At 46.1% G+C, this 23139-nt stretch overlaps 1 protein-coding gene across 1 annotated transcript in view; it reads right to left on the reverse strand.

Annotated features, from left to right (window-relative positions):
* LOC147010236 (plasminogen-like) overlaps window positions 1–23139 on the reverse strand; it is a 60834-nt gene that overhangs the window by 19294 nt on the left and 18401 nt on the right. Inside the window, exons 6-12 of the mRNA XM_085860936.1 lie at window positions 15370–15490; window positions 15081–15199; window positions 14321–14486; window positions 13129–13322; window positions 11092–11243; window positions 10499–10592; window positions 1355–1496 (exon numbers count right to left, since the gene is read on the reverse strand). Coding sequence (XP_085717062.1) covers window positions 1355–1496; window positions 10499–10592; window positions 11092–11243; window positions 13129–13322; window positions 14321–14486; window positions 15081–15199; window positions 15370–15490 — 988 coding nt within the window. The remainder of the gene's footprint in view (window positions 1–1354; window positions 1497–10498; window positions 10593–11091; window positions 11244–13128; window positions 13323–14320; window positions 14487–15080; window positions 15200–15369; window positions 15491–23139) is intronic.

Genomic DNA, 23139 nt, shown 5'->3' on the forward strand with positions numbered 1-23139 from the left:
GCTTCAGAGTGAACCGACCGGAGGGGTGCAAAAGTCGCTGCATATGCGAGCACGTAGGCAGGTCTTTGCCAGGTACTTAGCTTGGGTTTCAAATGCTCCCACCTGGTTTCATGTAGAACCCAGTAGTTAAAAATAATATGTTGCCATTTGAGTGTGTTTTATCACCTGTCACTTCCCCTCCCCTTACGCTGCCTTCCATTCCCCTCACACTGCCTTCCCTTTCCCTCTTGCTGCCTTCCCATCCCCCTGCGCTGCCTCTCCATCCCCCCATGCTGCCTTCCCATCCCCCCGCGCTGCCTCCCCTCCCCCTGCACTGCCTCCCCATCCCCACGTGCTGCCTCCCCCTCCCCTCATGATGCCTTCCCCTCAGGTCAGGTCAGGTATGGGAGCATGTGCTAGAGCAGCGCGTTCCTCTACCGTCACATTTTCCTCCTCACAAACCCCCTGCACCACTATACAATTCTCCGGAGGTCGAGGAGAGGAAGGTGTGTTAAAAAATGTGCAAACTGAATGAATGAAAGCTTTTTTGAAATTTTATTTTATTTATTGTTTCTTTTAGCAGTCAAAACTTTTGCTCTGATCACTTCCGCAATTCGGCTTAGGTTAAGTGATTCTAGATCTTATCGTATGTGTGGAAATTAAATAAAGGCACGAACACTGGTTGGGCTTTTTGGACGATTGAAGGAAAACGCCCTTCCTTCCCTTCACCTTCCCTCACGCATACCTCCTCCCAGAGTCCCTCCACCCCCCCCCCCCCGAACCTCTCTGGGTGGTGTCCGAGCTTTGTTTAGTGTGACCCGTTTGAGCGTACCCAATTTTGTTCAACCCTGTACTAATGCCCGCATAAGGGCACCATTTCTACCCCCCACCACCCCCTACCCCCGCCCGCTTTCCCCCTATCAAATGCATTTTCAGAACACCACTTTCCCTGCTACCCCCATCTCTCCCTCATCCTCCTCACTCTCTCCCCCCTCCCGGAGTGTGTTGTGATGTGTGGTGAGGCTTCGCTCTCCTCCACCCCCCTTCCTTGCTCTCCACCCCTTTCCCTGCTCTCCTCCCATTCCTCGCTTTCCCCCATTTTCTTGCTCCCCTTTACTCGCAACCCCACTCCTCCTCTACTCCTCCCCACCCCCCGGTCTTGATATCCCCGTCAGTATGAAATGACGGGTTGTAACATATATGTATATATCATGTAAAGGGTGTGTTTATAAGAAGGGGAATCATGAAGACCTTCTTTCAAAAGCAAGTGTTCTCTCTGAAGACCTGCAAGTGATGAGATTTGGGTGGGATATTATTTCTAGTCCTATCACCTTTCAGTGTTTAGTTTTTGTGTGGAGTTATGATTTGTGATTACCTGCTACCAATCCAGAGCTTCTTGCGCAAAGCGACCTGCCAAGGCCAGGAGTTGGCTTTTGCATCACAGCCTCCAACTATGCGTGTGACGCACCGTTTTGGGGGCACCGCTTGAACTCCACACTTCGTTCCTGATGTTGATGCTGGATGATGTGGGATTGGGGGTGGTGGAGTACAGAATGGATTTGTACATGTTATTGTAGGGTATAGTATTATTTGTTATAATATGCATTGGGATTACAAAGACTAAAGTAGAAGGACAAATAATTGTCTGACTGTCCTCATTCCTAACGATGTCCTTATTTCGATCTCAATTTAAATCCAAAACTTAGAGCTCATCATCACACCATTTGAAAGCCTTTATCCCTGAGCAGGGGTCAGCTTTTTGTGGGCTCCAATCATGGTACCCTTTCTTGTTGCAATATTTTTACGGCCGGATGCCCTTCCTGACGCCAATCCTTTAGTCGCCTTCGACCCTGCAGGGATAATTACCTGTATATTGGTGCTCATTTAGCTGACCCTCAGAAGGATGACAGGCTGAGTCAACCCCCCTGATGCTAACTCAGCGGCCAGCGGGGCTCAAACTCAGGACCCCAAGGATCCCAAGCCACCGCCTTAACCACTGAGCCACACCAAGCTCATAATCCAAAACTTAGAGTTACTAGGTTGAAATGAAAATGCAACACAATAACAAATGCTGAAGTGGCATAATAAATACTTTCATTCTGTGGTCACGTGTCCAACAGCATTTGCATTATGATAATTGGCATGGTGTTGAGTGAAGCTCTCTTCCCTCATGGAGTCGTGCACAACAACTATAAGTACAGTCATCAAGTGGAGCTGACAGACAGGATGTACCGAGAGGTATGCACACTCACCTCGAAGCTGTCTAACCTGGGTTGGAATCCCGACCGAGCTATAAATCGTCATCAACGGTGTCTCGCAAGCAGGGCGATTCATTGTGTGCATTGTCCCTCGGAATCTCGGATGGACGTCAAAAGGTCGTCCCGTCTGCCAGCATTAGTTTGGAGTAGATGATAAATGGGGTTTCTGGGACTCCCATTCAAAAGAATGGGGAAAAAGGGAAAAACTTTCTGACTCAAGCCCCAAAAGCTCAAAATAAGAGACTGATTTTCTCCCCCACCTATCCCCTTCCCTCCCAGAAAAGCAAATGTAAAATTGAAACGAAGAAAGATTGAGACTTACTGATTAAAGAACTTCTTCCCTTTCATATTTTCATTCCACTCAAAGAGCGAACCAACGAATATTTGCCCATGTTCTATTTTAGGGAATAACTTAATTTTGTTATAACATTCATTTCCATCGAGTATATTCACTTTATCTCTTCAAGCACCAAAGAAAGGGAAGTTTAAACAGCTTTTAAACGTAGGTTTTCTCAAATTCATTCAAAGCAAGCTGTTTCATTTTCATGTTAAAATGAGTCATACAGTCTGAAGTCAGCCAAGCTGCCTCGCCCGAACCAAGGCAAAATAATTCCGGTCATTTCCTATGTGGGACACACCCTGAAAAAACCATTGTTGTGAAATCTCCCATTACATCATCAAGTTGATTAATTATTTAAACCAACTTGCGTGTCGAGTGTTTTATTTAGAGAATGGATTGTGCAGATAATTTCTCCGACCTTGCGGATCAATCGTTTTCACAAGATGACAGGTGAGATCCTCAACCCAATTAATTATTTGTTGTTTTATACAGAATTAAATCACTATACAACCAATAATTATTGTGTCTTTTTCTAACAGGTTGTCCCCAATAAGAACATTGTTGATAACTGATCTGGAACAGGAGGCCTTTGAATGACACGATGAGTGGCGAGAAATGAATGACTTCCTTGAAGACATTCGATCGTTCAGAAGAGAATTGAATGACATTTTTGTTGGCTGGAAAAAAGTTCTCTCACGTCCTCTGACCTTGAATGAGTCGAGTCAAAGGTGAGAAATTATTCCTGTGTGTCTTTATGTCTTTGGCTCTCTTTGTCTTTTATCTCTGCGTGTGTGTGTGTGTGTGTGTGTGTGTGTGTGTGTGTGTGTGTGTGTGTGTGTGTGTGTGTGTGTGTGTGTGTGTGTGTGTGTGTCTAACTCATTATTATTTTTTTTTTTCGGTTTAAACACCTGTCTGAATGAACCAAACACAACTTAATCTTCTGGAGGAATCTGACACGACACTATCTTCTGGAGGTAAATGTTATATTTATTATTTTATTAATATCATAATATAATTATCTTTATGTACCCTAATTGTTCTTCACTCTTTGTTTTGAACAGAATATTGTGACGTCCACGGGACTTGAACAGTCCCGCCAACGTAGAATGAGCCGAAACGATGGAGGCGGTTTATTTATTTATAACCCAAACATGGCGGTTCTAATCGCTCTACCGCAAACGGGACGAGGAAGGTGGCACGAGTCACTTTTCACTGAGTTGATGATGTTTATTTGTTTTTATTATTAACCAGAAATAACAAGACTCGACAAGAAGAGGGATCCGGGGCGATTCGACGGGATGGTGTGGGATCGGGCGTGGGGAAAACACAGACAATTCCAATGAATATACAGATCTCAAACCCTCTAAGGCGCCAAGTTCACACACACACACACACACACACACACACACACACACACACACACACACACACACACACACACACACACACACACACACACACACACACACACACACACACACACACACACACACACACACACACACACACACACACACACAACGTAGCTATTTCTGGTGGTCAGGCTGGACCGTGATGTGGACGCAACTGTCCCTGGATCAGCGTCGGACGAGCTGGCCTTGCTCTCGTCAGGGGGGGGGGGGCAGGAGAAACCGTGGTGCTGTCGACCTCCTGGTCCTGGCCCAAGTCCGCTCACAGCCGCCAGGGAACCAGTTCTGGTGCCAAATTGCGAGCAGGAGAGGGAGGCAGGTCCGCCCGCCTTTCGACCCCGTACTCCGAGTCAGCAGAACCCCAGAGCCAACCAAGGTGAGGCACGAGGCTCAGCAAGGCTCCAAGACACGATGAAGAACACGATCGAATCAGCACAACAACAAGCACGCTCTCCGCGCAACAGCCTCCACACCCCCAAAAAAAACACGATCTTTTTGTCCCGATCTTCTTCCTCTTCCTTTTCGACCCCGGACAGAACCTTTTTATCCTTGATCCTCGTCACTTCCAATCGAGCCGTTTTATTGGCCCACCGCCGTCACCTTCCGCCAATCGTGATCACGGGGCGGAGCCATCCGCAGCACTGTCCTGTGACGGCACGGCCAGCCTCCAGAGAATACCAAAAGGGGTTTACGCAGACACACTTACCCTATCCCGTGTCCCTATCTAATTACGTGACAATTATCATTTCCCCCTTGAAGAAATGAACATTTACTAGACAACTTATCACCACTGAATTGCTACTTATTACATCGAGATCCTGGTAAACTCGAACAGCATGGCATACCTAATTAAACATCCTAATTACCCTTTGAATGCATACCCCCCCTCAAACGTAACACTGCCCCCTCCTCTGGTACCGCAGCTCCTGCAAGGTATATCACAGGCGCTACCGTACCAGCCTTAACACTTACTGACTCACACTTAATTAACCTAACGAAATAAAGTAGGAGGGGCAATGGGCAGCGAGTCGCAGCTAACTTACCTATCCTGCTTAATGTACTACCCCCTTATGGCCTTATCCTCGCCTAAACAATCATTCGTTTTTTTTTTGTTTTTTTGTTTTTTTTATTTTATCACATGAGAGCACTGAGCGAAGTTGCACTCCATCCTCTGGATCATCGCTCTTGCCCAGCACTCTTCCAGTGATCTGGGGAGGGGAAACAAAAGGTTCCACAAAAACACAACACTTATACTTTACATTCCTACTCTAAGCCTTAACGACACTATTCACAGGATATTTACACTTGACCGCCTCCCCCAGTGGATGCTAATAGACCCAGCGTTACCTGGGGAGCCAATTTTCAAATTTGCTTGCCCAAAATTATGCGGACATCATGCCCTTGCTGCACATGTCAAGTTGTGCGGGATCGAGTGGGACTCATACATCTTCACAACACTCACACCATGGTCATCATCACATTTCTAGGTCATGGTCCTCATTTTAATCATGCAGGCTGAATCCCGTCATGGCCGTGGGGTGGGTTACCACAAGATGATGGGGGCATCTCAGGTGCAACCATGCCCACAGGTAAGCTTTAGTCCAACCCGGACGTTTCTCCGCCCCGCTCCCTTTGATTCACTCCCCCCTGGTAGCCATCAGCTTTAATCCCGTACAACACTCTGGAAGGGGTCTCACTGGCTCCTCTGGTCTTCCTGGGTCGCCAAGGTCCTACCCGCCTTGGTCGCCCAACCAGACCCTCTCCCAGTTTCCTCCAGATACTGTCACCATTAGCCACCAGGTGGTGAATCTCCTTGAACGGGGTCGCAATTCACGCTCACCGTGAGCTTCAGCAATCCCTGTGGACAAGCACATCATCCCCACCCACAAAACCCACATGACTCCCCCACCCCATCGGCCTTACATGTGACACCTGCATTTCTAACACTTCGTCGACCATGACCTTCCCTGTTACCACACCATGTCCAATAAAAAAAATCAATGTGTGCACGATACATTTCACTTCTTAACTTAAAACAACTCACACAGCACTTCTCACCCGATCCACGCACCAGCCATTGGACAGCCACTTGTGCCCGCTTTGTTACCAATTACCCACTGTCCCGATTGTCACTCTAAAACCCAGCAGAACTTACAAACCCATGCCAATTTTCCCACAATTCATTTTTTTCCACTAAAGGAGGGCACTTCGCCACAATCTCAGCAGCCGAGCATGGCTGTATATGCTCAGCCCAATCTAGTCTCCCCGACCCCCGACAGTGATCTCCGGACTCGACCTATGAAAGGGCATCTCGGATAGACATGGTGGTTCAGCAGGAGGATTCATCCTCTGAAGCATTTGGGTAATGCCAATTTCTCCCAGCCCCCATCCCTGATCCTGGATCTCCGCCTGTCGGATCGTCACCGATGGCCTCTCTGGAACCCGACCCGGCCGACTCCACGAGGCCAGCCTGGCCGCGCACTCGGCCGCTCGGTGAACGGTGGGTGGATCCTGTAACTCCACTAGCGCTCGGACCTCAGGGTCAGGAAGAGCAGCTAAAAATTTCTCTAGTGCCAGTCTGTCCCATGCCTCCACTGTAAGGTCCCGATACGCGATCCTGACTGATTGGTAAATGTCCTGTGCCAGCTCCTGCACTGTCTCACCTGGCTTTAATCTGCGGTGCTGGAGCAGGGCCCGCACCAGATCACAGTTTGCCGCGAACCCAAACCGACGGCTCAACGCCTCGCAAATGTGGGAGCTGGTCAACATCCCCTCCGCGATCACGTTTAACACATCTGCGGCTGGTCCCCGCAACGGTGCCACCAAATTCCCTGTACGTTCCCGCTCATTCCACCTGTTTAGTCGGGAAATGCACTCAAATTGCGTCAGAAAAGCTTCAACGCTCCCTGACCCGTCGAAATTTACCAGGGGGATCACTTTTACGGTGGCCCGCTTCTCAGTTTCTCCCTTGTCCGAATCCGGCCCAGGGATCAAACACCCTTGTGGCTGCGTATCCAATTTCGGAGCCCACTGTGGCCAAAGATGTTTTGTGGTGAGGGTCTCATGGGTCAATTTTGCCTCCTGTTCCAAACGTTGAATGGACCGATTCACCTCTTCCCGCAGGATCTTCTGGGCCCGCACAACCTCCTCCAAGGCTCCGTCGTGAGTTTGTAGCTGCTCCACAACCAACCCAGACACTCTACTTACAAAAGACGGCTCTACCAGGCCTTTATCCAAGACTTCATCTTGGCTCATAATTTTATCTTGTTCGTCCAAACGAGCCTCCAATCCTTTTACCTCCTCCGCCAAATTCATCCCTTGCTTCCTCAGCTCTCCCCACTCTTGAACTTGCAGCTGCATACGAGCATCCACACAGGCACGATGACGTTCCAGGCTTTCATCCACTTTATCAACCCGAATGTTCTTTGCATCAATTTTATCTACCAATTTTTTTCGTATATTTTCCCCCTCCAATGTAATTTCTACCTTTGTTTCCTCCAATCTATCCTCGAATTTACTTTGTATTTCTCCCAATTTAACATCCACACACTCCTGCATCTCAGTTTTCATTTTCTCCATCTTTTCCCCCAATTCATCCCTCATTAAATCAATCCGTGCACCCAACTGTTCCCCCATTACCCCCAATTGATCTGTCATTTCTGCCCCCTGTGCCGTCATTTTTGCCATTTGTGCCGTCATTTCTGCCCCCTGTGCCGTCATTTCTGCCCTCTGTGTCACGAATTGATTTTCCATTTGTGCCGTCATTACTGCCCTCTGTGTCACGAATTGATTTGCCATTTGTACCGTCATGTCCGCTATTAAACCTTCCAACAGTGTCTGGATCGTCATCGCACCGGTTTCCGGCGCTGCCGGCTCAGTTACGGGCGATGAAGCACGGTCCACGCTCGGAATGGGGGAGGTTCCAACCCTACCCCCGTCTCTCCCTTCTTCCCCCGACTCGCTGCCAGACACGTGGCCTTCCTCCTCAAACATCTGCACATCCGCCATGGTGCAGAAGTCCTGTTTGCCGCCAATTAATTTAAATTTGAAAAATCCCGCCAAAATTTTCCCGCGCTCGCGCGCTTTTCTGTAATAATTTTATATTCCAATTCGTGGCGAGATTTTAATCTTGGTATATTCTCCCGATACCAAATATAATTTAGAGGGGTTCGAACATCCCACTCCTGACACCAATGTGACGTCCACGGGACTTGAACAGTCCCGCCAACGTAGAATGAGCCGAAACGATGGAGGCGGTTTATTTATTTATAACCCAAACATGGCGGTTCTAATCGCTCTACCGCAAACGGGACGAGGAAGGTGGCACGAGTCGCTTTTCACTGAGTTGATGATGTTTATTTGTTTTTATTATTAACCAGAAATAACAAGACTCGGCAAGAAGAGGGATCCGGGGCGATTCGACGGGATGGTGTGGGATCGGGTGTGGGGAAAACACAGACAATTCCAATGAATATACAGATCTCAAACCCTCCAAGGCGCCAAGTTCTCTCACTCACACACACACACACACACACACACACACACACACACACACACACACACACACACACACACACACACACACACACACACACACACACACACACACACAACGTAGCTATTTCTGGTGGTCAGGCTGGACCGTGATGTGGACGCAACTGTCCATGGATCAGCGTCGGACGAGCTGGCCTTGCTCTCGTCAGGGGGGGGGGGGCAGGAGAAACCGTGGTGCTGTCGACCTCCTGGTCCTGGCCCAAGTCCGCTCACAGCCGCCAGGGAACCAGTTCTGGCGCCAAATTGCGAGCAGGAGAGGGAGGCAGGTCCGCCCGCCATTCGACCCTGTACTCAGAGTCAGCAGAACCCCAGAGCCAACCAAGGTAAGGCACGAGGCTCAGCAAGGCTCCAAGACACGATGAAGAACACGATCGAATCAGCACAACAACAAGCACGCTCTCCGCGCAACAGCCTCCACACCCCAAAAAAACACGATCTTTTTGTCCCGATCTTCTTCCTCTTCCTTTTCGACCCCGAACAGAACCTTTTTATCCTTGGTCCTCGTCACTTCCAATCGAGCCGTTTTATTGGCCCACCGCCGTCGCCTTCCGCCAATCGTGATCACGGGGCGGAGCCATCCGCAGCACTGTCCTGTGACGTCACGGCCAGCCTCCAGAGAATACCAAAAGGGGTTTACGCAGACACACTTACCCTATCCCGTGTCCCTATCTAATTACGTGACAATTATCATTTCCCCCTTGAAGAAATGAACATTTACTAGACAACTTATCACCACTGAATTGCTACTTATTACATTGAGATCCTGGTAAACTCGAACAGCATGGCATACCTAATTAAACATCCTAATTACCCTTTGAATGCATACCCCCCCTCAAACGTAACAATATGTTTATCGAGTTTCAAAACCAAAACAAACCATCAGATTGCTGCGAAGGAAGATTTTGTTCAATGCTATTACTTTTGTTTAATTATAAATGCTTTCCTTATAATTATCTGATTTTGAATTACAAGAAAAGAATAAAGGAGATGTAAAGGGGAGGGGGGAGGGGTGGGGGTTGTGGGAGGGTTAGGGTTGGGGGGTAGGTGCGCTTATATAATAAGTTTTTTGAATTTCCAAGTCCAAGTTTCAATTTAGCACTGATCACCTTCTTCACGATGAACCGATCAACTTTTTCTCTCGAGGTTGGATTTTGTATCAGAGACAAATTATACAACATTTCTCTATCGGCGTTAAGTTTTTCTTCCAATGTTGTGCTATTCCCATAATCAATATCGTGCCTCATGCACACTTCATCAACCCTATTGATAGGTTTGCTCCACAGTTTAGGATTGTCAGCCTCATCTAATCTTTTATTGAAGTTTGTTCCTGGACCACAGAAAGAATACCCTGGTAGATGTAATTCCCCTGGTATTCCAGTTGTTGTAAATTTACTTCCTGATAAAAACTTTTTTACATCTCCCCTCGTTTGTGTTTGGTGATGAATTCACTTTTTTTTGAGCCACACATCAAACATGTACCTTTTTGTATAACGCTATTATTTTTACTTTTAACATACGAGATATTTTAACTCTTGGTTTTCTTTTTACATTTTAGACAATAACATTTATTTATGTGAAAAATTCTGAGAGAGTGCGAAAACCTTTTTAGTTTCCAACATGCACATTTGAACCTTAATTTTTAAACATAAAGAATCCTTAGAAATGTCTTCACTCTCTCCTCCATTTACTGAAGAGTGTTGAAGTGTTGAACATTTTCCAAGTGTTGAAGTGAAGAGAGAGGGTTTGTCGGGTTGATTGCCCTTCTCACAAGTTAAATCAGGGCAGTTGTAGAAAGGTATCATGATTGTAGAACTAGCAAAGGTATTGTAACATGAAGAAACAGGAAAGGACTGAAGCTTTGTAAATTAATGGACGTGAACATAATGAATGGAAATTGTGGAAGTTTGCTTCGCACATACACAAAATGTATGCATCCAGACAAACATCAATTTACTTACGACATAATGGCACACTGCACGTTTCCCAGCGTTTATGAGGGTCCATCGTGTAGCACCATGGACCTCCGGTGTCTTTGTCTGGGTTCCTGCAGTACTAGAGCAAGAAGTGAGGAAAGCATTGCAAATGATGGATAAAGAGTAATTACTGCAGACATAATGATAGACGTTCAGCTCTGCCATGAACCTCATCATCTGTTTAAAGAAATATCATCTCCATTGCATGAGTACCCCTCCAATTTGATGGGAATGTGAGCTCTTGATAGATAAAAATCCAATCCGATATCTTGATCATCATATGTTGACTTCTCAAATAGACAGGAGAGTATGAATTATTAAATATTAATGAGGAGAAATCTAAAAAAGTAATTCTCAACATTGTAGAGTCCACAAGCTACTGTGGGTCACCGAGACCTTTTGAGGACGTCATTCATTCGGAGACCCAGGGTGTTCCTGCCTGCCTGACATTTGTCATGTTGTGGAATTGCGTTGTGTGTACGCAATAAGGGAGAGACAGAAACTGCCTTGCCCAAGACTGGCAATGAACATAAGCACCGTGCGTGCAAACTTGGTGTGTACACAAATCCTGTACGTACGTTTTTGGTCAGATCAGCGTCTGGATTATTGCTGGTAGTATACACACGGTCCTCGTGAGGTCCAGCTCCTGTCCTCCAGGGCTGGCATTTGCGGCCAGATTTCGTTGTGGACTCGGTTCCTTTGTAGAGATATCCCAGCTGTAAATAGCAATCTGCATGAGGGAGAGAGGGAGAATGCTGCTTGAATGACCAGTGAAAGATCGAGATTCAGAGATTGAAAGATAGAGATCAATCTCCACAAGGGAGTACCATGGACCACAACCTAAAGAGAGAGGGCAATGATACTGGGATGATCACAAATTTTAAAAAAGATCATTGTACATCAATCTTGGACAGCACTGTTTCTGCCTTAATGGCTTCATCAGCAGAACAACAAACAGTTAATATGAAACACATCCAAAGAAACAGTTACAGCTGAATGACACCATGAATGCAAAGGTTCCAAAAGCTACACAAACCTTTCCTCTTGTTCTGTGGTCATGTCTGGCTAGTTGAGACCGTGGAAGCAAACAAATGGAGAAAAAACAAGAAAGGTAAAGAAGTTAGAAATGAAGTGAGGAGAGAAGAGACCTTGGCCGAGATGTGAAGATTTGCGAGGAAGGATGGTGGGGTTGTGGTGGCGGGACAGTGAAGAGCTTGCTGGGAATAGAGGGCAGTGGAGGAGTATTGTACAAAAGATGGGGCAAAGACAGCTTGATACCATTAGGCCTCACCCCATATAAAGGAAAATGAGGAAAAAGAAGAGGAAAGTAAAGAAAAGGTGAGCAAGTCAATGTTTCACATCCCCTGCATATCATCAGCATAAATGTGTGGAAAATGAAAGGAAGTTCATCTTCCTGAACGTGTATCACGATGTAAATGTCACAAACTCAATCAGATTGTCATTGTAAAAGTGGAAACCTGGTGTAAGTGTTTGAGCTTCCTGCTTGGTGTACAGTTCTCCCTTTCTCACTGATGAAAGAACATTTTCTGCAGCAATAAGAGATTGGAGGTCAGTGAGGAACCTTTGATGGTGGTCATGCTCCCTTTCCAGTCTGACATCCTTTTGTGTAAATAGTCGGGCCAAGTCTTGATGTGCAGCATCATTGACATACTTGGGAAACCTGATCATCACTAGTTTGTCCAGGATGAACGGTACTCGGCATTTTGTCTTCCCCTTGCTGGCCGGCAGCTGTGAAATATCAGTGATGAAGAAGCAACCGACATGATTAATGGTCCCACAAGAATAGTGATGTCGACCTCATGTTTAGATCTCAGGATGCTGGGAACTGACAGTGTTGGACATCCTGCAGCAACTTTCTGACAAAATCTCCCAAATGTCACTTTCCTGCCAACCTTTCATTATCAGAGGACCTTTTATAACCACGAGTTTGTGTCCACTTCTTACACATCCATCCATCCTCAGACATTCATGTCAATCTTCTCAAACATATCCCTGTGGTCACCATTTCTAGTACAGTACAAACATCTCTGATTTGGACTTTACACTCAAAAGGTGTCTCTCACCTGTCCACTTTGCTGAGAAGTCCAAACCTTTATTAATGCACAAATGATTGTTCAGAGATGGATGGATGGTTTTAGTGACATCACATGGTAATAGACAAAGCATCTCGTTGGTTCATTCCCGAGAGCAATCATTGAACTGAAAATGAAACTTTGTTTATGGCTTTGTGAAGTGACTTGTGTACTTATGGCAGTTTGTTTTGTAAATTGAGCTCGGCTCATTTTCTGATTGTTTGTGTACTTCATTGCTGGTGTGTGTGTGTGTGTGTGTGTGTGTGTGTGTGTGTGTGTGTGTGTGTGTGTGTGTGTGTGTGTGTGTGTGTGTGTGTGTGTGTGTGTGTGTGTGTGTGTGTGTGTGTGTGTGTGTGTGTGTGTGTGTGTGTGTGTGTGTGTGTGTGTGTGAGAACTGAGGTTCATGAACTTTCGCAAAAATAATATGAGCATTTGTCAGTTTAGCCAAGTTGGATGCGACAACCAAAGCCGACGTATCTGTTCGGATAGTAGTTTGTGGATCTGTAAATCTGAGCAACAAACCGATATTGGGCGTCAGGCCTGGCAAGGCATCCGTCTGGTCTTGCTGTGATATCATGGTAGGAGCAGGAGCAGGAGCAGGAGCGGCTCCACATTGAGGGACATCGCAGAATTCCCAACGGACATCCTCATCGAGCGTGTGGCACCAAGGGGCTTCCCTCCCATTTGGATTGCGACAATAGTTATTCTCAAGGCCTCTGGAAATGACATTAATGAGGATGATGACAATAACACAGATATATTATATAAGAATAACAATTGAGGTTCTGAGATAGCTTGTACAAGGGTGGTTCAAATGTGACCCTGGACCTTTCTATTTAAAATCGTCTGCAACCATGACAGGCAATCGTCACATTCTTATGCAGCCAATTGACTTGGATTCCAAACTGGAGGCACCACCAACCAATTACAGTTAATATCTGTATCGCAGGTAAGACAGCTCAGAATCTGAGCCTTGCTTGATCGGCAGCTTGTACTCGGTGGTGGTACCTTCAGTTTTGAGTTAAATGTAGATGCTGCTGTCTTACGGAACATGTATTGGATGCCCAAACAGGACGAATGGCAATTTCATATGATTAGAATGTTACAACCTGGCCATCACGACCTCTCTTAATATTAGAGAGCTCATGCAAGCAGCACATTTGATTGGTCAAGATGACATAAAATGCCGGAATATTTTGACCCAGTACCACTAAACGGATGGATTTTGAAAGTGCCAATAAAGGTTATTTCTGTTCTACAGTGTTTAAGTACATAATTCAATTTAAATGAAATAAAGATTTTAAAGGTGTAAAAAAAAAAAAACGCAACTTTTTTTCGGAAGGTTACCGCCATTGATGCACCGTCTTTTACACCACCTTATTGAACACGTTACATTAGTTATTTGTGCCTGTTGTTTGTGTCCTTTATGACGTCCTTAAAAACATTAAGTTTCCTGTTTGGAATGATTTTCAATCTTGTCTGACTTCCAGACAGGCAGAAAGAGGAAATAAATTATCTCACTCCTCTCTACGCATGTGCGATTGGGACGAATTCAGACGATGTGGACCACAACTGAGATGGTGTGTGACGGGTATGTCCTGTTGGTCAGGATCCGCAGTTTGAGAGGGTTATCACAGTACCCCTGATTACACTTAATCAACCTTGAAAGATCTAAAACCACGAGGGTGATTAACCTGTGAATTGATTCTCTTACTTGCAGGAATAGACTTCAGGTGTAGTAAAATGATGGTGTGGCAACAAAGAACTCCACTGTTGGCATGTTCGTCCTGAAATGGTCGTGGACACAAAGCCACGGTATGTTTCACCATCGTTGCTGTAGCATGATGTCGTGGTGTCCCCTGTGGACGGAGGCTCTTCACCTGAATTTGCACAAACAAAATGAAATTGCCATTGAGGAAGCAGCATCACCTGATTAAGCACGGTGGCCTCAACATCATGACCAATCACCATTGATACCACTGGGGTCGATTTAGAAACCAAGATTTTGGAGATTGTATTACAAGACAAGGTGTGTCAGCACTTACCTTTCATCAACCGGATGAGGAACACAGGGTACATCCTAAAAGACGTCATAATGGTCATGGGTTTTTAACGGCTTGGAACCGTTTCTTTAAGCAAGCTTCCACTGGAGCTTCACTCTTTCAATGAAATTGATCATGAACAATGTAACACGAGTCCTAATCTGATGATGTCATGTGACCTATCTCATCAGGATAAGCAACAAACTTTAAGCTGTAGTGGTCGAACTGATAGATGTAAGTACTCGTCGCAAACAAAACAAAACTCTGGTTAAACATTTTGGCGACAGGGTGTCCATCAGGGGTTATGTAGATCATGTTTTCTTCAGTTTCAAAGTAGGTGTCGAGTCCAAAAAAAAAATAACAGAACGTTCAATGGCCGAGCTTTCCTATTTGAAGTGCACAGGTACAGGTGGAGATAGAAAATGCCATTACCACACTTTTGAATATCACAGAACTCAAAGCGTTTGCTGGAATTCATTGTGTAGCACCACGGCTTCTCATCCTTGTCTGGGTTTCGGCAAAAGTTATCCCTCAAATCATCATTCGGGTATCTGTTGTCAAGCAGAAATGGAATTGTTACATTGAGCTGGATATCCTCTCCAACCATTTCATAAATCTCTGATGTAGGAGTAGGAAGATGTCTTTAATCTACTAACTTTTCTCAAGATCTAACAAACGCAACATGGCAGTCACTGTTTTGTCAGCTGGGGTGCAACTGTACCTTGAGGGGGTGTAGGGATGGGTGTGGGGTTCTTGAGAATCCCATGGTTGACACGTGAAACCACTTCTCGTCACGCTCATAGTCCCCATGTAGTCTTCCCCAATGCAGTGGTAGCATTCACCTGGAACACCCCTGGATCATTAAATTCCATGTATAACCATTTAATGCACATGAATTCAGAATGTGATGCAGATGAACGAATACCTCAGTGAGATGGAAGAGAAAAGGTGAAGAGCCAGAGAGAGGATGTGATGAGAGACCAAGGGAAGTAAAACACTGTGAGTCATAACCCTGTGGGGTTTCCTTACACTGGATTACAAAATGTAACGCCAATGGCACTTGTAGAGCACATCGTCTCACCTCACGCGTTCAGTCTTCACAAAAATATCTTCATTGCTATTATGACCCATATATATATATATATATATATATATATATATATATATATATATATATATATATATATATATATATATATATATATTTACCCATGCACCCTATTATGTCACATAGTTTGTTGGCATGGGTTGTGAATGTCATAAATTTAATTCTTCACTCACATTGGATCATAGATCAGAGAGATCAGATATTATGGTCAGGTCAGTGTTTTTGGACTGCCACTGGTAACATGTGCTGTAATTCAGTGCTACCTGCTGACATGCCTCACTGGCTTGCAAGTAGGGAGGGAGACCGTTACGCCTTGCCAGGACTAAACACAACAGCTGAGAAAAAGGCGGGAGCCAATGGCCACCCAGTCATGACATGGTGTCTCCTAAAAAAACACCTATCTGGATTGGACTGGTTTGTGGTAACTCAGGTAGTCAAGAGGGGTAGTGGAACCTTGGTGTGAGGCAGGTGTGCTAGTATTAGCCAACAGCAACCCTCAAAAGGTAGATAAGCCAGTATTTAGCCAATTGCAACCACAAAACTGCACCCGTGGGGAAGAGGGTGGATACCACAATGTCGCTGAAGCTGTGGAAGGCATGTTCCTCGTCCGGTGGATGACACTGCAGTTCCAATTCTTCCCCAACCACTTTTGTACCATTTTCATGTAGAAGTGGACACTGATTTTTTTTTTTTTTTTTTTTTTTTTTTTTTTTTTTTTTTTTTTTGTATACCTTGGTCGAGGCTCGTATGAGAGCTAACACACAACTCACAGCAAGGAGGCATGAGACAAGAGGGGTGGGAGTGGAAGGGACAAAACATTGGGGAACAGACACAGGTGAACTGTGGAAGGGAGAGGGATGGGGATGGGACGGGGAACATGGCGAGGAGAAGATGGACATTACAGGGACTTTCAGGAAGGAAAGCAGGAGAATTGAAGGAAGTGGGCATGGGTGGATTATCGGGGGTAGAAAAGATCGAGGATTTGGATGGGGGAAGATAAGAGGTGGTGGTGAACAGCTGTTTTGAAAGCCTGGAGGGAAGAATGGGAAAGAATAGAGTGAGGAAGTTTATTCCAAAGGCGGGAAAAAAGAGGAATGAAAGAGTGAAGATGAGCAGTGATTCGTGATTTTGGTAGTTTTACCAGAAGGGGTTGTTGGCGGACCTTGAGCGCCCTGTGGAAATGTGGTTGGGACAAATCGCAGAGAGAGCAGGGGGCAAGGCTGGAGAGGAGTCGGTAGAAGACAGAAAGACCACCGACCAACCTGCGGTGATTGAGTGAGAGGCCCAAAAGACTCAGCTTCATTGCGGGAGATGCCAATGATCTTAAAAGCCCTGGTTTCGACAGCGTGAAGTCGAGAAAGGTGGGAGGCAGGAGCACCAGCCCAGAGGAGAGCAGTGCTCCATCAGGCTACGGACAAAAGCTTTGTAAGTAGTCAGGAGCTCAAGAGGGCCGAGGAAGGACTTTGCACGACGGAGGATTCCCAGTCGGCGACTGGCTTTTGAGGCAAGGTTGGAAATGTGACTTTCCCAGGAAAGGTCATGGCAGATAGTGAGACCCAGAAGCTTGAAAGAAAAGACTTCTTCCAGAGGATTGTTGAGAAAGTGGATGGGCGGGTTTTGTAAACGGTCCTTTCGAAGAGACATAGTGAGAGTGTGAGATTTGTGTGGATTGAAAGACATGTTCCACGTGTTGGACCAGTTTGTGATTTTATCCAGATCTGCAGTGAGCGAAGAAGCTGCTGCTTGCCGGTCTGAGGGATGACAGATGGTACGGCAGAGGGTGGAGTCATCGGCAAAGAGAAATAGAGGATTTTCCAGAGAGTCCGAGAGATCATTGATGAAAACCAGAAAAAGAACAGGGCCCAGAACGCTACCTTGAGGAACTCCAGCCTGCACAGGAAGAGGGGATGAAAGAACTCCATTTAGGGCCACACGTTGACTGCGACAGGAGAGGAAGTCTGCGAGCCATGAGTGGAGATGGCCTTGAATACCATGGGAAGAGAGTTTGGTGAGTAGGGCAGGGTGCCAGACTGTGTCAAAAGCACGTGATATGTCCAGGGATACGGCTCGGATTTCCTGTCTGGCATTGAGGACCTCCATCCATTGATGGGAGAGCAGTAGCAGCATATCCAGGGTAGAGTGACCTGGTCTGAAACCAAATTGATGATTGGAAATCAAGCCATTGGAGAAGAGGAAGGATTTCATGTCTGAAGCAATGATGGATTCCATAACCTTGCTGATGATTGGGAGAAGGCTGATTGGTCTGTAGTTACAGGGATCTGTTTTTGCACCTTTTTATGCAGGGCAGTGATGTTAGCAGATTTCCAAGCAGATGGCAGATGACCTTGGGAAAATGAGAGGGTGAATAGAACAGAGAGAGGGTGAGCAAGAGCAGAAGAGCAGGCTTTGAGGACACGTGGGCTGATGCCGTCTGGACCGGTTGCAGAATCTGACTCGAGGTTTGAAAGCAAGCTCTCCACCTTGTCAGGAGAAAAGGATACAGAGTCCAGGGACAGTTGGGTGCGACTGGGTAAAGTGGGTAGAGATAGTGATGGGTTTGGGACACAAGATTTAGCTGCAAACACCGAGTTTAGACATTCAGCTTTATCACGTGTGGAATCAGCAGTGCGGCCATTTGAGGTAAGGGAGGGGATGGAGGGGGAACATACACCAGAAACAGATTTGATTAAACGCCACCAGGATTTTGAGGAGGGAGAGAGGTCTGAGAGTTCAGACTTGAGATGAGAAAGATGTTGTTTTCTGGCTCTCCTGAGGGTAGATACACACTTGTTCCGAGCTTTGTGGAAAGAACTGAGATTGCCCTCAGTTGGGTTTGCTTTCCATGAGGCAAAGGCAAGTTGTTTCAGGACAACTGCCTCGCCACAAGCTTCAGTAAACCAAGGGACTTCCGGTTCCGGTTTTGAGCGGCAACTTGGTGTCAATGTAAAGTCGTGTGTGTGTGTGTGTATATATATATATATATATATGTACTGGGGGTATGCTTGCACATTGCCAGCAATAACGAACCGTGCTTCTGTTGTGGTGCCGGGTTCGGTGGCGAGGACGGCCGCTAGATGGAGCAGTTGGGCCGTCTCCCACCGAACATCGGAATTTTAGGTCGTCACTCCGGATAACTACGAAGTCGACGGGTCGCTTAATGGACCGTGGACGCCAATATTTAGACCGCGCGGTTAGGGTCTTTTTGTTTGATTCCAATTTACCTAATTAGCCGCATGGTCTAGCTACCGGGGAAGCCACACCCTCGGCCAGCTTTGTCTGAACCGAGTCGCTGTTACCGACTCGGATCCGGCGTAACCGAGTGGGAATTACTAAAGCCGCGCCGGTCCAAATAACAATTTATGGCATAATCGGCCTCCCTAATTCTCAAGCCCGAACCATACTGGGTCAATGAAAGAAAGCACAGACAACGAACTGGAACATTTAACAGTTATTTATTTACAAGGTAATAGGGAGGGACACACAGAGCAGACTTAATCACGAACATAGATGTTGGCAAATGTACAATGGCAATCACTTAAACGATTTCTACTTATCAGACTGGCCACAGACAGACACACACACATCCAAAAAGAAATGGACCTTGTGGGTCTTTATTCGGCCCTTCAGCTTGGGATGGAAGACGAGCTGAGGGTCAGAGTCTGGCCGGGTAACTGGCCGCCTCGTGCGGTTTTACCGACTCGCACTTGTGGAGCTCGGAGTCCGTGGACGGGAACGGGAATCCCCAGCTCGAGCGTTCCAACACAACCCACCACGGTGGGACTCGAACCCACGACCCAGAATCCAACGAGCCCACGATTCTGGCTGCCACGAACGACGATCGACGACACGAGCACCACAAAACACCTCCGCCACGACCACCACCACCACGAGCACCAACACGACCACCAACCACCAAGGAACCCCGAAAAAGACCACCGCTGAGACAGCTCGCCACCCTTCTTATCCCTACCCCGCACGGGTGGAGGAATCCGCTCTGAGGTAACACGCCTCCGGATTGGTCGGGGGGCATCGGGCGATCGGTGTCCTCCCCCGATTGGATGAGGCGAACATTCCATCTGGCTGGGGCGTGGTCGGCCTGAGGTGATCTCACCCCCGCCTATGTCTGTGGCCTCGAACACGTGCGTAATGGCGCTGAAGGAGTGGAGGGGGATCTAATGCAGAAGACTAACTAGAAAGAAATTCGCAGCGCACACATGAAATTCCCATTAGACATGGGGGAGAGATTCTAACTATCCACATATACTTAACAAAATAACTAAACTTTGGGTCAACTGTATGTGTGAAGGCGAATGGTTTCCAGATTTGTAACACTTCCACATTGTCTGGGGTCACTCACCTGCATTTGATTTTCACTAATTTATTTTTTTCATTTACAGACGCTTTATGACGGTTCATTGATTTTTCTTGATGTATCGGATTTGATGTCCATTGGCACGCAAAATTACCTTCCTTCCCCATTGTCTCGAGTCACTCACCTGCACTTTTTTTCATTTATTTATATTTTCATATAAGGATGCTTTCCAATGGTTCTGTGACTTTTTTGCGAGTATATCGGCTTCGCTGTCCATCGGCACACAAAATTACCATGCTTCCCTATTGTCTCAGGTCACTCGCCTGCATTTTTTTTCATTTATTTTCCATTCATTTGTTTTCATTTACGGATGTTTTCCGATAGTTCTGTGATTTTTGCTGGTGTATCGGTTTTGATGACCATTGACGCACAAAATTTCAGCTTTCTATGTCACCCGGAAGGTCCCTATCTTTAATATCAGTCAGTGGTTAGAATGAGGTTCAATAATCTAATATCCACTCAATTACGACTCTCATTGGGTGTCTGGTGCGTGTTCATGGCCTGAAAGCGCAACCAAATGCCCCTTGCGCCATGTTATTCTCGGAGATCAGTCGCGTGGCCGAGTTCAGGGCAAGTGAGAGCATTTCCACTGCCCAAGCCTCATATGGGTGGAGATGGCACCAGGTTAATGGTCCGAACACCAATGAAGGTGCCGGAAAACACCCATCGCTCTGCGTATTCTGCTCTCAAGCACTGCCCCCATCAGGAGATTATAAAGGAGAGCTCGGTTCTCTGGATCATGGAATGAACGGAGCTTGACGGGACGAACGGAGCTTGACGGAACGAACGGAGCTTGACGGAACGACGGAGCTTGACGGAACGACGGAGCTTGACGGAGGGAATGGAATGGAGTTCACCTGCGAGCAGGAGACACCAGACCAAGCACCACCTTAGGTTGTTAAACACTTACTCGTACAGACCTCTTTGCACTCTTCATTTGCAGTTTTGCACAGACCTCTTTGCACTTTGTACATTAGGCCCATTGTCTCACATTCTTTTCTTTGTTTCCATAACCCTCTTACCCACATCTTTACACCTTCCTCTTTACACCACATCTGCCAATCAACACACCCCTATTTTGCACCTCCCTCTCAACACACCCAATAAACACTTTAAGTTTTCCTTCCCCCTTCCACCTACTCAGCGACTGGGAAGCGTTGGTCCATCAACCACGCGAGGTAACAAGCTCGCTCGCAAACGCCTCATTCTTATCTCATCTTTCTTGCTATCTAACATTCCTTGGGAATAATTCTGATGGTGCTTGTCATGTTAATAAGTTAATATGTAGAAGTATTTGATGGGTTAGCTCTGCACTGTCCTCTTTTGTATTTACCTGTATTTTCTTTTGCTGAGTCTCATCAATCCTTGCTTTCCTCTGCTGTACATATTGCTTTTGAATAAAAACCTTTGGTTATTGTGCCACATGATTTCCCTCAACATTGCTTGTAATAAATTGCTTATATTACAAATGTACCCAGTTCGTTGTGTCTTTTCCTCCAATGGCCCAACATAGTCTGCACATAGTTTTAGCTAGTTAGTTTTACCCCACCGATTGACTCTTGTTAGCTGATGCATACTCAGCAGCTGCACTCGGCTGCACCTGATACAGTAAGTTAACTCGAGTATGCATCAAAGTCACGAAACCCCCTTTGGTGTGGCCATCTGCAGGTAAAGTACCCATGCAAAGTAGTGAAACCTTACCAGGATTGGTGGTACCAATCGGCACTCGTGTTTGATTAGCAACCCACTGGCACGTGGAATTATCTGTGCTCGGTGGCCTCAGGACCGGTAGTCTGGGAGGAACGAGTGCTTTCCCTCGTGATGAGCCTCAAACCCCGGATCCGTAACAATATGAAATTTCAGATTTTTTTTGGATAAGAATTTCAATTCAACCAATTATGGTTGGCATACTGTACAATTTCAATGATGACGTCATCGTTTTTTACTCTATATACCCCATGGGGTTGATGACATGTGCCATGTTTAAATTTTTGTTGAGCAGTTTCAGAGAAAATTATGTCCAAATTTTTAACTTTAATCCAATTTGGCTGCCATACCATGTGACCTATCATTCATTCTTCCGCGGTTGGCAAAATGAGTGCCAGCATGCTGGTACACTGTGTCGGAGTGGCAACCCGTCCAGGATTGTGCCCAATAGCCAAGGAGACTGCTAAAGCAGCACCAATGCTCTGCACAGAGTATGGTCCCAATCTCCTCCTCTCATGTCAGAGTTGGCAATAAAATATTCTCCATAGCGAGCCCCTCTTATGTTTAAAGTTTCACATCGATCAAACAAGCACTTGCAGAGAAAAACATTTTTAAAGCGAAAATATACAGAGTGGACACAGACAGACAGAGGCATTGCAATCGTCTCACATCCCCTTCAGGGTGAGACATCATGTATTGGAGGGATTCGCACACCAACCTTCCATTTGACGTCCTTGTAATGACTTGTACTTGCACATAAAGTAATTTGATCCATAATAATGTACAATGTTGCAGTGAACAGACCTTTTTTAACCAGTGTATCAAAGGTGTCCTTTAGGGAATAAACGACAGCACTTACTTTGTGAGGCAAGGTTTGTGTCCAGAGTTTCTTCCACAGAGTACTATTCTTCTGGGACTATACAAGCTATGTGTGCCAGGTCTTAAATTTCCCCAGAAAGGGGGTTGAGGATGAGGGGAGTGGGGTGGGGAGTTAGAACTGGGAGGGATAGTGCCATTGCCCATGAGAGAAGGACTTGTTCTACGTTTTTTTTATGACATGGCAAAGCTATGATCCTTGGGCCACGTGGACACCTCAAAGATATTTTTTTCAAGACATAACATTTGCTTCATTCATATTCAAAATTCCCTCCGCATCTTCAAGACAGCTGTTTACCATCGTCTCAGATTGCTCACATCGCCTCACATCAAGGGTTGATGTTGTGCATTTTTCACCCAAGAACCATCTTTGTCCATGCCCCCTCCCCTGGAAAGAAAAAACAAAACAAATAAAAAAAACCTACAGA

This window comes from Eptatretus burgeri, chromosome 17 (genome assembly GCF_056783735.1).
Source record: "Eptatretus burgeri isolate ZD-2024b chromosome 17, Ebu_testis_v1, whole genome shotgun sequence".
Taxonomy (NCBI): Eukaryota; Metazoa; Chordata; class Myxini; order Myxiniformes; family Myxinidae; genus Eptatretus; species Eptatretus burgeri.